This window comes from Pipistrellus kuhlii, unplaced genomic scaffold (assembly GCF_014108245.1).
Source record: "Pipistrellus kuhlii isolate mPipKuh1 unplaced genomic scaffold, mPipKuh1.p scaffold_m20_p_7, whole genome shotgun sequence".
Lineage (NCBI taxonomy): Eukaryota > Metazoa > Chordata > Mammalia > Chiroptera > Vespertilionidae > Pipistrellus > Pipistrellus kuhlii.
Genome location: NW_023425573.1, coordinates 40,862,923 through 40,876,234, shown reverse-complemented (window position 1 = coordinate 40,876,234; position 13,312 = coordinate 40,862,923). Strand labels below are relative to the sequence as shown.

General features: G+C 40.6%; 2 protein-coding genes across 2 annotated transcripts in view; one reads left to right on the top strand and one right to left on the bottom strand.

Annotated features, from left to right (window-relative positions):
- Positions 1 to 13,312, bottom strand: part of LRP2 (LDL receptor related protein 2) — a 193,316-nt gene that overhangs the window by 123,789 nt on the left and 56,215 nt on the right. Inside the window, exons 5-9 of the mRNA XM_045575318.1 lie at positions 7,950 to 8,060; positions 7,515 to 7,628; positions 6,194 to 6,310; positions 4,884 to 5,036; positions 3,368 to 3,487 (exon numbers count right to left, since the gene is read on the bottom strand). Coding sequence (XP_045431274.1) covers positions 3,368 to 3,487; positions 4,884 to 5,036; positions 6,194 to 6,310; positions 7,515 to 7,628; positions 7,950 to 8,060 — 615 coding nt within the window. The remainder of the gene's footprint in view (positions 1 to 3,367; positions 3,488 to 4,883; positions 5,037 to 6,193; positions 6,311 to 7,514; positions 7,629 to 7,949; positions 8,061 to 13,312) is intronic.
- On the top strand, positions 12,131 to 12,610 carry LOC118709170 (SUMO-conjugating enzyme UBC9-like). The gene has a single exon (XM_036421076.1). The coding sequence runs from the start codon at positions 12,131 to 12,133 to the stop codon at positions 12,608 to 12,610; it is 480 nt and encodes a 159-aa protein (XP_036276969.1).

The following is a 13,312-nucleotide window of genomic DNA, read 5'->3' as shown; positions in this document are numbered from 1 at the left end:
CTGAAATCTGTCAAACAAGCTGCAGATGGGTCAGTAAAAGGCCCAATACTAGCACCAGCACCAGCCTGCCTTACTTCATAGCTGGGCCTCATCTGGGCACTTCCAAAACTAATACGAAGAAGAGGAATTTGCAGATCTCTCTGTAGATCCTGCTGGGTGGACCCAAGCAGTGGCTAATTTTCTACCTCTCTGGAGACCCAAGAGTCAGTGTACCCAGTGTTCAGTGTCAGACCACACCAGATTACAACTCTACACATCCATAAGCACCACACTCAAGGGGAAGATTCAGTGAGCAATAAAGCCTCACAAACAAGTCCAGCTCCATAGAGGTGTCTCCTGTACAATAGCTCACCTACTGTAGTCACAGCTGCTCCTCACAGTCAATTGGCCTGGAAGTCAATTCCTCCCAGAAACACCAACAGAAATCAAGTCTCAACTATAACAAGACTGTGCTCACAACCCATAAAGGGGTGCACCTAGAGCTCCCAGCTTAGGTGAATGGGGAGGCTGAACCACTGGGACCTACAGGACACCTACTACACAAGGCCACGCTACCAACTCAAGCAGACATAGTAGTTCTACATAATACACAAAACAAACACAGGGAAGCAGTCAAAATGGGGAGACAAAGAACCATATCACAAATGAAAGAAATGGAAGAAAGCAAACTACTGGATATAAAGTTCAAAACCACGGTTATAAAGTTACTCAAGAATCTACTAGAAACCTTCAAAAAATGAAAAAGAAACAGTCAGAAATTAAGCACATATTAACTGAAATAAAAAAATAATATACAGGGATTCACTGTATTATGGGGGTGCCAGAAAAAGAGAGAAAGCAAGATACTAAAAACATATTTGAAGAAATAATGGCAGAAAACTTCCCCTACCTGGTGAAAGAAATAGACTTACAAGTCCAGGAAGCACAGAGAGTCACAAACAAGAGGAACCCAAAGAGGACCACACTGAGACACATCATGATTAAAATGGCAAAAAGAGAATCTTTAAAGCAGCAAGAAATAAAAAAGTGAGTTATCTACAAGAGAATGCCCATACAATTGTTAGCTGACTTATCAACAAAAACTATGTTGAAGTGGCAAAAAATATTCGAAGTGATGAATAGCAAGACTACAATCAAAACCGCTCTATCCAGCAAAACTATCATTTAGAATTGAAGGTCAGAAAAGTGCTTCACAGACAAGAAAAAGCTAAAGGAGTTCATCACCACTAAACCAGTATTATATATGAAATATTGAAGTGTATTCTTTAAGAAGAGGAGGAAGGAAAAGGTAAAGATAAAAATTTATGAACAAAGTGACAACAAATACATACCTATCAACAACTGAATCTAAAATTCAAAATAAGCAGAATAAGAATCTAATGAACAAAATAAACTGGTGAATAAAATAGAATCAGCGGCATGAAAATGGAACAGACTGATGATTCTCAGTGGGAAGGGATATCAGGGAGTGGGATGAGATTAAACAAAGATCTTATATGCATATATGCATTACCTATGGACACAGACAATAGGGTGGAGAAGGCCTAGGACAGGGCGGGAATCAGGAGAGAGGGGTAACGGGGGATGGGAGAAAGAGAGGGACATCTGTAATAATCTCAACAATAAAGATTAAAAATTAAAATAAAATAATAAAAATAGATTTAAAATAAATAAATAAAAATTAAAAATCATTTTAAAAAGAGTAAACCAAAGCAAATCTAAAAGCTCAGCTGAAATAACTGTTAACTGGTTTCTTAATGTCATGTGTTGAAACTAATGAGTTATCTTTACAAAGAGTGCAACATATAGTCTTATTTGAAGTAAATATTAATTTAGCTTCAAAACTAAAGGGCAACAGATACATTCTTGAAGGACAGGATAGGTCACAGAAAAGATGGCAGGGGCTCACATTCACAAAGGTCCTCAAATGTAGTCTTCTGAGCTGGTCACCAAATGAGGTTATCTGTACTAAAGTCCCAGGCACATACTGAAGGAAATGAAAGATGTTCATCATGGAACTTAAAACCAGTGCCCCCAAATCAGACCACACTGCTTCCAGTGTGCTATGAACTAAAGGCTTCCTATAAATCCTGAAAGTATCTTGTGTATCATATTGCAATTTTCTGTATTATATTCACTAATAGGTTCAATATAAAAACCATACTCTGGTGGTTTTTCATTTCTTAATGGCTGCAAAAAAAAAAAAAAAAAAAATGAAGTGGCCTAGATTTCTGGCATATAAGAAGTCCTAGATACTTGGAAATATAACCCAAGGTTTATCGTGGACCTAGATCTTGGGGAAAGATGTTGGAAATTGTGTTATCTGGACTCCATGAGAAAAAGAAGCCTGAGAACAGGTTGTGGGGATCACAAGACTGAACTATGGATTCTGAAAAAGTAAGTCATTTTTAATGAAAAGATATAAGGCCTATCAAGTTCCAACTGCAAGGCAATCTAGCCCCAACTCCTCTTTGGGGATTGAGAGAGGAAAAATAGAGAAAAGCTGATGTAATATTGAGAATATGGCCTCTGGTATTTCTATAGGAATTCCTTTTCTACTAAGAGAAAGAGGCAATGCCTGGACAACTATAAGGCTGAAAATTAGATTGGCAGCTGGGTGGCAGTCAAGTGAGATGGAGAAGCTGACATTTGCCAAAGACAAAGGAGCAGCCTACACTAACGGATGAGCTGCCTCACGGCAATGCCAGGGAGCACAGGCAAGGGTTCCAAAGTCAGCCACCCACCCAAGAAAGAAGGACATTCGTGTCAAAAATGTTTTTAAATTTCTTAAGCGCATCCCTAGTGTAATGATAATGATAAAACACAAAAAGCGTTCTGCAATCTCAATTAATGCCAGCTGAAGGACATAATGGTTTATTTATAAAGTGTTTTGAAACTATTAGAAACTTGGGGTTTCTTAGACAATTCTGTTTACCCTCTAAGTCTTCAGGATCTCTCACACTGATCTACATAAAGCACTTGATCTTAAATGTCTTGTTGAATATAGTTAAAGGAGCAATCAGATCATGGGCAAACTTTGGGACACCGTCCGTGACATTAGAAACCTAAAAATCCCCACTTTGAACACCACAAGGACAACCTCAATCGGATTGTTTCACCAGACAAAAAAGAAAGAAATAAAATAGTCCCTTCCTCTCTAAAATCAATAAAAATGTATTAAAAAAAAAAACCACAAAAAAAAAACCACTCCATATTGTTCAGGTATTCTGCGAAGGCTGTTGCTCTTTGTTATACAGACCATCACTCCTACCCACAAGCACAAACTCTTTTCTTGTCCAAGATCATAGACCTCATCAGTGTGGCAAGCACCCTGATGAAAGAACACGTGTCCCCACCGGTCACTTACCGACACATTTTCGGGTGTTATTTTGGTCCACAACATAACCAGGAGGACAATAGCACGCCCCTCCAAATGGTGCCATGTGGCATTGATATTCACAGCTCAAGTAAGGACACAAACTCACATCTAAACAAAGAAAAACGCTTGGTTAACTGAATGGTCATCTCATGGTGATGGGAAAAAATTTATATTAAATTAAATTTTTCAAGAAAAAATAAATGAATGGTCATTTCTGAACAAGACTCATTCACCTGAGAAGTAAGTACTGCTTCTTTCAAACATAAAAGCTAAGTAACCATGTAGTCAAAGCACAGAAAGTCTATCACCATTCAAGCCTAACTGCAATTTGTGGGACAAAAGTTCAATTCCTATTTTTGAAGAAGTTATAGGTCATCATAAGAGCCATTTATGGAAAAATCAGGTCATAAATCTATCTTTGTCTATATAATACAAAGGGTCAAGAATTCCCAAGTGACAGAATTGAAAATAACATAAAAAATATTTACTGTGGCTATAGAGTTTCAAGTATTAGAATTTCAGGTGAGTACTTTCTTTCTGTCAATTTTATTTTCTATTTCCTATTTTATACTATTCATTTTTGTTTTGCACTGAGACTATATATCTCTTACTAATTTTTAAAGCTTTTCAAAAGGCGCCTTTAAATAAAATGTTGTGAAGTGGGGAGAATGCCCTGTAAGCCTCTGCATATTTAAACATTACATGTCTTTTTCAAGGAGGAAAAAAAAAAAAGAGGCTTTAGGGTTATAGGTACATAGTTGCCTCTAGGCAAATACTGGATACTTTAGAATGCACCATTGATGAAATCAAGATCATATATTGTTATTCTCTTACAGGACAGTCAGCTGTCCAGAGTTCATGGGTTGATGGTGGGGTGAATATTCTACAGCAACAGAAAAAGCAGAAAAACAACTAACTCAAGTATATATCCCAGGAACCAGAAACTTCTTTTTTGAAAATAATCAGACAAGACTTTTTTCATAATTATAAGCGAGGGAATAAAATCTACTTTAGAGTCATTAAAATTGCTATTAAAATCATTGTGGCTGGGTAGAAGAAGAAAAAAAAAAAGCTGCAAGATATGTGAAGCACCTCTATCAAGTGATGGAGCCTATTTCTTCAATCCATTGACACAGTACTTGGCCAAGTGACTTGCTTTGGCCAATAAAACATGATATTGGCAGAGGCTTAAAAAGAGCTTGCGCACTAGGGTTTGCTCTTCCTATCACCATGTAAACAAGCCTGGACTAGCCAGAGAGCTTTTATCGCAACGTCCTGACAAGGGAGTGAAATGGTCTAGGTCAGAAGAACTGCCCAGGCAACCCACAGAACTGTGAGAAATAATAAATGTGGACTTAAGCCGCTAAGTCTTGGAATAGCTTGTTATGCAAGCACCAAATGATATTCTCTATATTTGGGATTCTGTCATTAAAAAAAAAAAAAAAAAAAAAAAACTGAAACACGTTTTTACCTGAGAGATCCCCAGATAAATTTCCATACTCACCACAACGCCGGTGCGCAGTGGCATTGCCTTCATCTTCCCCTGATGGGCAATCTGAAATCCCATCACAGACTTTTGTAATTGGGATGCATTTTCCAGACTTTGGACAAGCCCATTCACCTGGGTAACATTTATGAAAATGATGGGGACTGCTTTCTGTGGAGAGAGGGAAAAAGAAAGAAACTTATAACCACATGAGAAATGGAGGCAGTAAGTTTTACTTTAACCCATGGTTAAGAGAGGATATACTAGTAGATCCGGTAGAAGTCACAAATGGCCTATATAGTTCCTAATTCTAATGGTGAACTTTTTTTGAACTTCTAAAGACTGGCAAAATGGAATTACTTTAAGTTCTGAGGGAGGCAGCCCCCCAACCAGGTTATGAAAGTAAGTTGCAGGCATGGATCTGGGTTATCAACAAACTAGATGATGAATCACCCCTAAAGGAAGATTCAGTTACTTAAATCGTAAATTACAGAAGAGAAGCTATTAAGGTAACACCAGGATTTCTGAGTTTTTATTTTGTTATTTTGGTTACTTATTTCCTGAGGGAAACGTCAACAGTGTAAGAAAAACTATAACTCAAATGTAGGAAGACTACTCGTTGGGATACCAAAATGTGAAACGAGTGGATGTGTCCAGAACAAGCATCGCGCCTGCTCTATCTGGGGCTGGCACAGTATAAGTAGCTTGCTTTATGGTGTGGGTGATAGTAACTTCTGAACTATTAGAGGTATAGCAGAGTGAAGAGAGTGACTATCGGCAATTTCCTTCCCATAGAATCTCTGAATGCTTCGCTGGAGAGTAGCCCCTCCTGCAAATACCAACCCCTGGCTCCATCTCTCATGGTGCCTCTTCCACCACTGGATGTCATGCGCTCATTATTGGCAAATCAGATTTTAAAAACAAAACAAAACTGAACTGGACTTTTACCAAGATTCAAAGTCATTTTTAAAGGGTAGGTCAAAGACAAATCACATTTCCCCATTTTCCCTCCTTCTCCATCCTACTCCTGTGCTATATAAATCTAGTTAAAATAAGCAGTCTTAAAGGGGAAAGAGTAAGCTCTAGAAGGGGGAGAGACTACCCTACTGTATTGCCTTAATAGTAGAAGGGAAGAAATTATAATTTATGCTATATCTGAGTTCGGGGTCTTTTTAGTGGAGTCTCTTGCTTCCCTACCCACTAAGTCCCTTAAGTCCCAGACAATCCTGATACCTGCTTGACACACAGATAACTTTCAACAAGGAAAATTGGAAAAAACAAGTTCTGGAAACACTTTAAGAAAACACTTTTCAATGGGGATCTCTTACCACATCCATCTTCATCTCCATTATCTGTGCAGTCGTCGTCTCCATCACAAACCCAGTCTTGATTAATGCAGCGGCCATTGGGGCACGTGAACTGATTGCCTCTGCAGGTCTGGTAGGCTGGAAACAAACCACAGCTGTTCTCCAAAGGCGCAAAGCACTCGGAAAAACTCAGAATGCTCACCCCACTGCCTAAACGGAGCTCCCAGAAACTGAAATGTCTTTATCAATTTAACTACGTACTTTGAAACAAAAATGAAGAAAAGAAGAAAGAGAAGGAGGAAAATGGGGAAAAGAAGGGGCAAAGAGCAGCTCTGGGCCCAGGAGGTGTACTCAGGTGCTGGTCGATGTTTCTCATGAATAAAACAAGGACAGCATACTCTAGGTTAACACAGAACAGAGAATACAAACTAATAAAGATGCTACAGACATGCCAATATCTAACATTCTCCAACTTTACCACAAGCACTGGGATTGCTATTTAGGACCAAATGATTCTCAGTCACCTACTCCATGATGTCGCATTCTTCTTTAATCTGGTCTCTAAAATAAGCCAAGGCACCGGAAAGGAAATCAGGCATGGCTCATTGAAAACAAGGGTGATATTGAAAATATTGGATTACCCCTAGGGCATAGATACCATTTCATCAAAATGGATATGAAAAAAAATCATAGATTTTAGTGAATAAATGACCACAAAAAGCTGGCAATTTATTGGAATTAGTAAAACACAATCTTCAAGCTATATATTCCAATAAGGTGAGTCGATAGGTGGCAACAATAAGAGAGAGATGGCTTGCATTGCAAGCAGCAGCATGGAAGGAAAAGTAGATTCAGAGTGGCAAAGTGGAAACAATGAAAGCCCCCTGCATCACCATAAAACTCTCTGACCCTCCAATTTCAATGCGGTAAGAACATCAAAGTAAAGAGGAAAGTGAGGACCATTGCTATTCGGGACCTTCTTCTCCTTTCTCCCACTGGACTACCCACGTTATCAGACCAATTTCTGAGGTCTGGGTAGCCTGACAGTCCAGTGATACAGAACACCCTGTACCACTGTAGCCTAAGGAAAGAATGCAAACTGTCCATCAGCAACCCTTCCACTGCACACAGATCCTTAGGAGATAAAGGAGCCCAGGTCCAGGAACACTGCTGAGGCTCATGCCATGGGCCCTAAATGAACTTCTGGCTCCATCTGCCATCAGACATAGTGACCTTTTTGTTTGAAGAGTGATACATTGATAAGATGTTGGGGGGGGGGGGGGGGGGGGGGGGGAGAAGAACCACTCCTAACAACAGGACTGGCATAAGGAAATCACCGTACTGCAAGAATGCTCATCGCTGCCGTCTTCACAATCTGGGATGTGGTCACAGACGTTGTCATGAGAGAGGCACTCCCCACTGCCACACTGAAACTGGTTGTGGGAACATCCTTCAGCTGGGACGCGAGGTTGAGAAGGGAAAGAAAAGAGAGAATTTCAATTCCACTGTAGCCATTTAAACTCTTAGGAAGACTCTGTCTCATGTTTAAAAAGAAAATCTTATTATTCAGTAGTATGCTCATAAATGTCTAAAAACTGGTTCTCCAGGGACAAAAAGACCTTGAATTACATTGTTTGCTAATTCCCATGATGTAAATACTCCCACCATGGCTGACTTCAAGCTTCCAATATGAATTCACTGAACACAAACTTGAAAAGAGATATGCGTAATTGGCCAATAGAAACCAACTTCAGAACATCTTATGTACATTACTTACTGCAGTTGTGTTCATCAGAGAAGTCTCTGCAGTCAACTTTCTTATCACATCTCTGACTAGTGTTATAGCAGGCTCCGTTGGCACAAGTAAGCTGCTCACATGTTGGGTATCCTAAAGGAATAGAAATAGTTCAAAAAACCTTAAATTAAGCTATTCCTATAACAAACACTGCTTGAGTAACTACTGTACGATAACATTAAATGCTGAGCACATATTGGTAAACAACAGACATGGCGATTACAGTTGGCCTCATGGAGACTGTGGTTGGATAGGAGAAAAATACACTGATCAAATAATGACAGAAATAGCAAATTACAAACTGGGTTATGTGCTAATCTAGGAAGTAGAGAGAGAGTGCTGTGAGGGTGCATAGTAGGGGGATCTGGGAGCCCAGGGAGTCTCCCCTGAAGAATTCAACTGCTTTTGTCATCTCAGAGATGAAGAATAAGAACAAATATTACTTATTTCAAATGGAACCCTGTTTTTACATGATACAAATAGCATCTCGGGACACTAATGTATCTCCCCACATGCTTTGGGAGGTGAAGGGCTGTTTTCTTTCGCTGGAGGATCATACAGAGAAAACAGGCCTAGAAGACAGGAGACCTGGGGCCTGGAGTACCACCCAGTAGCTATTTACTCTTACTCAAAGCTGCCCATTCTCTCTGCGTCACCATTTCCTTATCCATGCATTTAGATAATTTACTTCACATGATAAAGAACCTCAAAAGGCAGTGTGTAAGTACTTTGAAAAGAGTAATGTGCTCTATAAGCATGAAAAGTCATTAGCACATTATGTACATATGGTCACCTCACTGCTATTTAACCAGATGCTTAACCCTGGTTTTCTAGGGTGCAGTGGAAATAATCAGTATATCTCTTGCAGGAATAACATGCTGTCAGACTCTCCACTGCGCATCCCCAACTTGAAACATGTATATTTTTATGATCCCTGGCTTCATTCTGTTGGCTGTTTATCTGTTTCCCCTGTGACATAAGAAAATCCTCTGAGAACAAGGATCCTGTCTTACTCACTTTAGAGTCCCCAACACAAGGATTAGGTGCTTAATGTGCTCAAGAAATGCTTGTGGTTGCTATTAAGTTATCACAGTAAATTTTTAGTTAAAAGCTATTAAAATATTTTGAAATTCTGCCTTTAAAATTTTTTATAAACTCCTCACAAATATGATACCTTTCTTGGTTTGACTTTTCTTTTTTTTTCATTAAAGATTTCATAATGATTTTGGTTGTCTTCAGATTTCTTTTCAAGTAATGAAAAGATATGTCTTAGTTAGAATCTCAAAGAGCAGAGAGCACAGTCTCACTTTGAGGTTCAATTTTGCATTAAAAAGCCTATTTAGCCGAAACCGGTTTGGCTCAGTGGTAGAGCATCAGTCTGTGGACTGAAAGGTCCCAGGTTCGATTCCGGTCAGGGGCATGTACATTGGTTGAGGGCATATCCCCCGTGGGGGGTGTGCAAGAGGCAGCTGGTCAATGTTTCTCTCTCATCGACGTTTCTAGCTCTCTATCCCTCTCTCTTCCTCTGTAAAAAATCAATAAAATATATTTTAAAAAAATAAATAATTTTTTTAAAAAGCCTATTTAGGGTCTCACAGACCTAGACAGATTCTTCAGATGATGCTTTGGATAGTCCCAAAGTCTCCTTGAAGTACAAGCGGTACACAAATTCTCTGCTGAAACTATATTAAATTTCTCTAGTGTTAACAAGTCATACTTTTGAAAAGAATGAAGTCTGAAGTAATCTTTTTCCATTTTGTGTACATTGAAAGGAATAAGCCTAAATATTCTCATCTCCAGAAATTCAAAAACTAGTCTATTAAGCATCTTTAAGTATCTAAATTACCAAAGTTACATGTAGTCAACCATGTATGAAAGTGGAAGGTGTTTTAAAATAACTGATTAACATTTTAAATTTTTTTCTGATTTTTTTTTCTTAATAGTCCAAGAATCAGCTAATGCTTTGGGTTATTGCTGCGTTTTTATCATTGCCATGGTATGCATTGCAAGTGTGCCTTCAAAGGGTCACCCAACTTTGTTTATTAATTCTCTCTTCAAGAGATGCAAGAGGCCAGCCTGAGTCCGGCAAGCAATTCCCTTTCTCTTTTGTGCTGGAGAGCTTGTAGAGTTCGTACGTTATCTAACCTTTTAAGGGCAGCAGCAAGCAGGAGAGGAATCTCAGAAAATTCAGCTCTTTGCAATAGATAAGATATCTGTCAGGAGGGAAATTTATTTGTGCTTGGATTGTAACTAGCTCTTAAAGCGATTATTGTAGATATGAAGGATCTGGGGTAAATATGCCGGGCAGGTCTCTTGTTCTCCCCATCCTGCTTTTCAGGAATCACGGCCATAAAACTGAAAAGGGAAGAACTAAAACAGAACCCACTGACATGACTAAAAGTTTGCTGACATGGCTCATCCTCCCCCCAACAAACACCAGGCCAGCTTGATGTCATCAAGGAGGGTATGGTGATGGTCAGAGGTCAGTAGTTTGACACTCGGAATGAGGAACAAACAGCTTTCTTGTCTCCATCCTTGCTGATAACAAATCTCCCTCAGTCAGCTTAGGACCTGCTTCAGCCCCTGCCCACCTTCTGGTCTCTTCTGAGCCTAGTTAACTGAATTCACGCCATATAGGAAAGATTGCACAGAGCTACCTGACTCCATTCAACCCTGAAAATATTTGGAAATCTCTTTTTCAAGGTACTTCCCCCTTTGGAGACCTGCACAGAGAGAACAAGTCCAAATTGTTCACACTGAGCAAAGTAAGAAAGGAACTGATTCTACTTTAAAGATTTTTATTGCTAAAAATGTTAATTAGTGAGTTTCAATCTACCCCAGGAAACAAGAAGTCACATAACTTTGGTAATGGGGGATATCTAAAAAAAAAAAAAAAATTTTTTTGTTTATTTGCTTGAGACGTCTGAATTTAGTCTTGTAAAGTTTCTTCTATGGAGCAAAGCCATCATGTAGATTAAATGTCCTGCAGGATTTTAAGAGCAAGTACAATAAGAGAAGAGTTCATATACAAGAACACCAGAGAAATTCATTCTAAGTTTTGTCTTAATGAGAAGATCTACAAGTAAGAATTAACTAAGCCCAAGATCTCTGAAGTTTACCTGACACAAAAATGTGAGGACACCCTGGTACACCCTTGCTCATACCACCTTTGCCTTCTCCCTTCCTTACTTTCCCCAAATTCCAAATAACACATTTACAGGAATGTTTTCCCCAAAACTGGGAGTTGCCCCGAAATATACATATGACAAATGTGCTTTAAGATTTTTAAAGTTTTTTCTCTGCTAATGATTTGGTTTGAAGCAAGAAAGTTCCATGTTATAGGTCTGTTTATACAATCAGGAAGGAAGATGCCGTTTGAGGACCCCCAGACTTCCTAGACTGGAAATCACTCACAGCAGAGTAAGATGCAAAAATTAGGCACCACTCTTTATTATCTTGAAAGGAAGGCTGTCAATACATTCTATTGTCAGAACTTGACAAAATGGCCATAAGATAAACTGATTATAAAGAAAGAGAAGGCACCTTAAAGGTAGATTATGAAACTTACTCCAAGATTTAAAGGAAAACAAGAAATTAATGATACAATCTCTGCCCAGACACAGAGGACTTTTCAAGGTTCTCGAGTCATCCTTTGTAAGTTACTAGGCAGGCTAATCCAAAGTAATCATTTGCCAGAAAAAAAAAAAAAAAAAATTTACTAGTTTGGCCAACAGCACTTAGTTGCGAGTACTCCCCACGAAGTTATAATTATTAAATTATAATAATAATCAGTACTAGCATCTACTGAACACTATGTGCCAAAAACCCCTGAACTACTCAATAAGTATGAACTCATCTCAGTCTATAACAACCCTATGAGGTCGATACTATTATTACTCCCATTTTATAGATTTATATTTCATAGATTTCCTCTCTGTGCCTCTCTGGGGTACACAGAGGGTATGTCACTCGGAAAAAAAAAAAAAAAAGGTCCTACAAGTGGTACCTTGGCGAACCGGAACTCAGTGTGGAGGCCATCTGATTCCACAATGCACGTTCCTACACTAGATAGAACTGCTGCTCCTAAGCTTCTAAGGACGAGCAAGAAGCCAGCCGATCGGTCCGCCTCACCCGGGGGGCGCGGCCGCCCGAGGCCTTGGACCATGTCGGGGATCGCCCTCAGCAGACTCGCCCAGGAGAGGAAAGCCTGGAGAAGGGACCACCCGTTCGGTTTCGTCGCCGTCCCCACCAAAAACCGCGACGGCACGCTGAACCTCATGAGCTGGGAGTGCGCCATCCCGGGGAAGAGCGGGACCCCGTGGGAGGGCGGCCTGTTCCGCCTGCGCCTGCGCTTCCGGGACGACTACCCGTTCGCGCCGCCCAAGTGCCAGTTCGAGCCGCCGCTCTTCCACCCCAACGTGTACCCCTCGGGCGCCGTGTGCCTGTCCATCCTCGACGAGGACAAGGACTGGCGGCCGGCCATCACCATCAAGCAGATCTTACTGGGGATACAGGACCTTCTGGACGAACCAAACACGCTGGACTCGGCTCAAGCAGAGGCCTCCCTGCTTTACGGCCAGAACCGAGCGGACTATGAGAAAAGGGTTCGGGCCCAAGCCAAGAAGTTCGCGCCCTCCTCCTAAGCAGCGGCCTGCGGCACCGTCCAGAGGAAGAAGGGATCGGCTTGGCCAGAACTTGTTTCCAGCGCCTGCAGGCCCGGCGCCGCTCTGCACAGGGACCGGTCCCCCGGGGAGGCACCTCCGCCGGGGCTCCGCCTGCTGCTCATGCCCAGCGTTTCCTCCCGTCTTTTCTATGTTGTTATGTAAAACTTGCTGTTATTTTAGTATTGATGTCAGTATTCCAACGGCTGTCAACTGATAAACTGTTATAAACCTCAATGAGCCCCTGAGGAGCTGGTTCCCTTTGCTCGCGGGCGCGGCCGTGCTTCCCCGGTCAGAGCCGCACACACACACCCCCCCCCCTCCTCCCCCGGCGGCTGTAAGAAAGGACATGGGCCCGTCCCCTCCCCTGGCCTCTGTCCTTCTCTCCGCAGAACCCGGGGTAAGAACAGGACACCGGCCCGTCCCCTGCCCTGGGCCTCTGTCCTCTCCGCAGAACCCGGTGGGGTTGCTATAAGCCTCAGATCCAAAGTCAGCCAGCCTCTTGTTTTAGCATCACTTCCTTTGTGTTTATATGGCGTTTTGGCTGTGTTGCTATTTAGAGTAAATAAACTGTATATATATATATATATATATATATATATATATATATATATATATATATATAATATATAAAATAATTTTATTAATATATATAATAAAATTCTTTTACTTATATATATATAT

Coding starts and splice junctions, on each gene's coding strand:
- LOC118709170 (XM_036421076.1), top strand. CDS start 12,131: ATGTCGGGGATCGCCCTCAGCAGACTCGCCCAGGAGAGGAAAGCCTGG.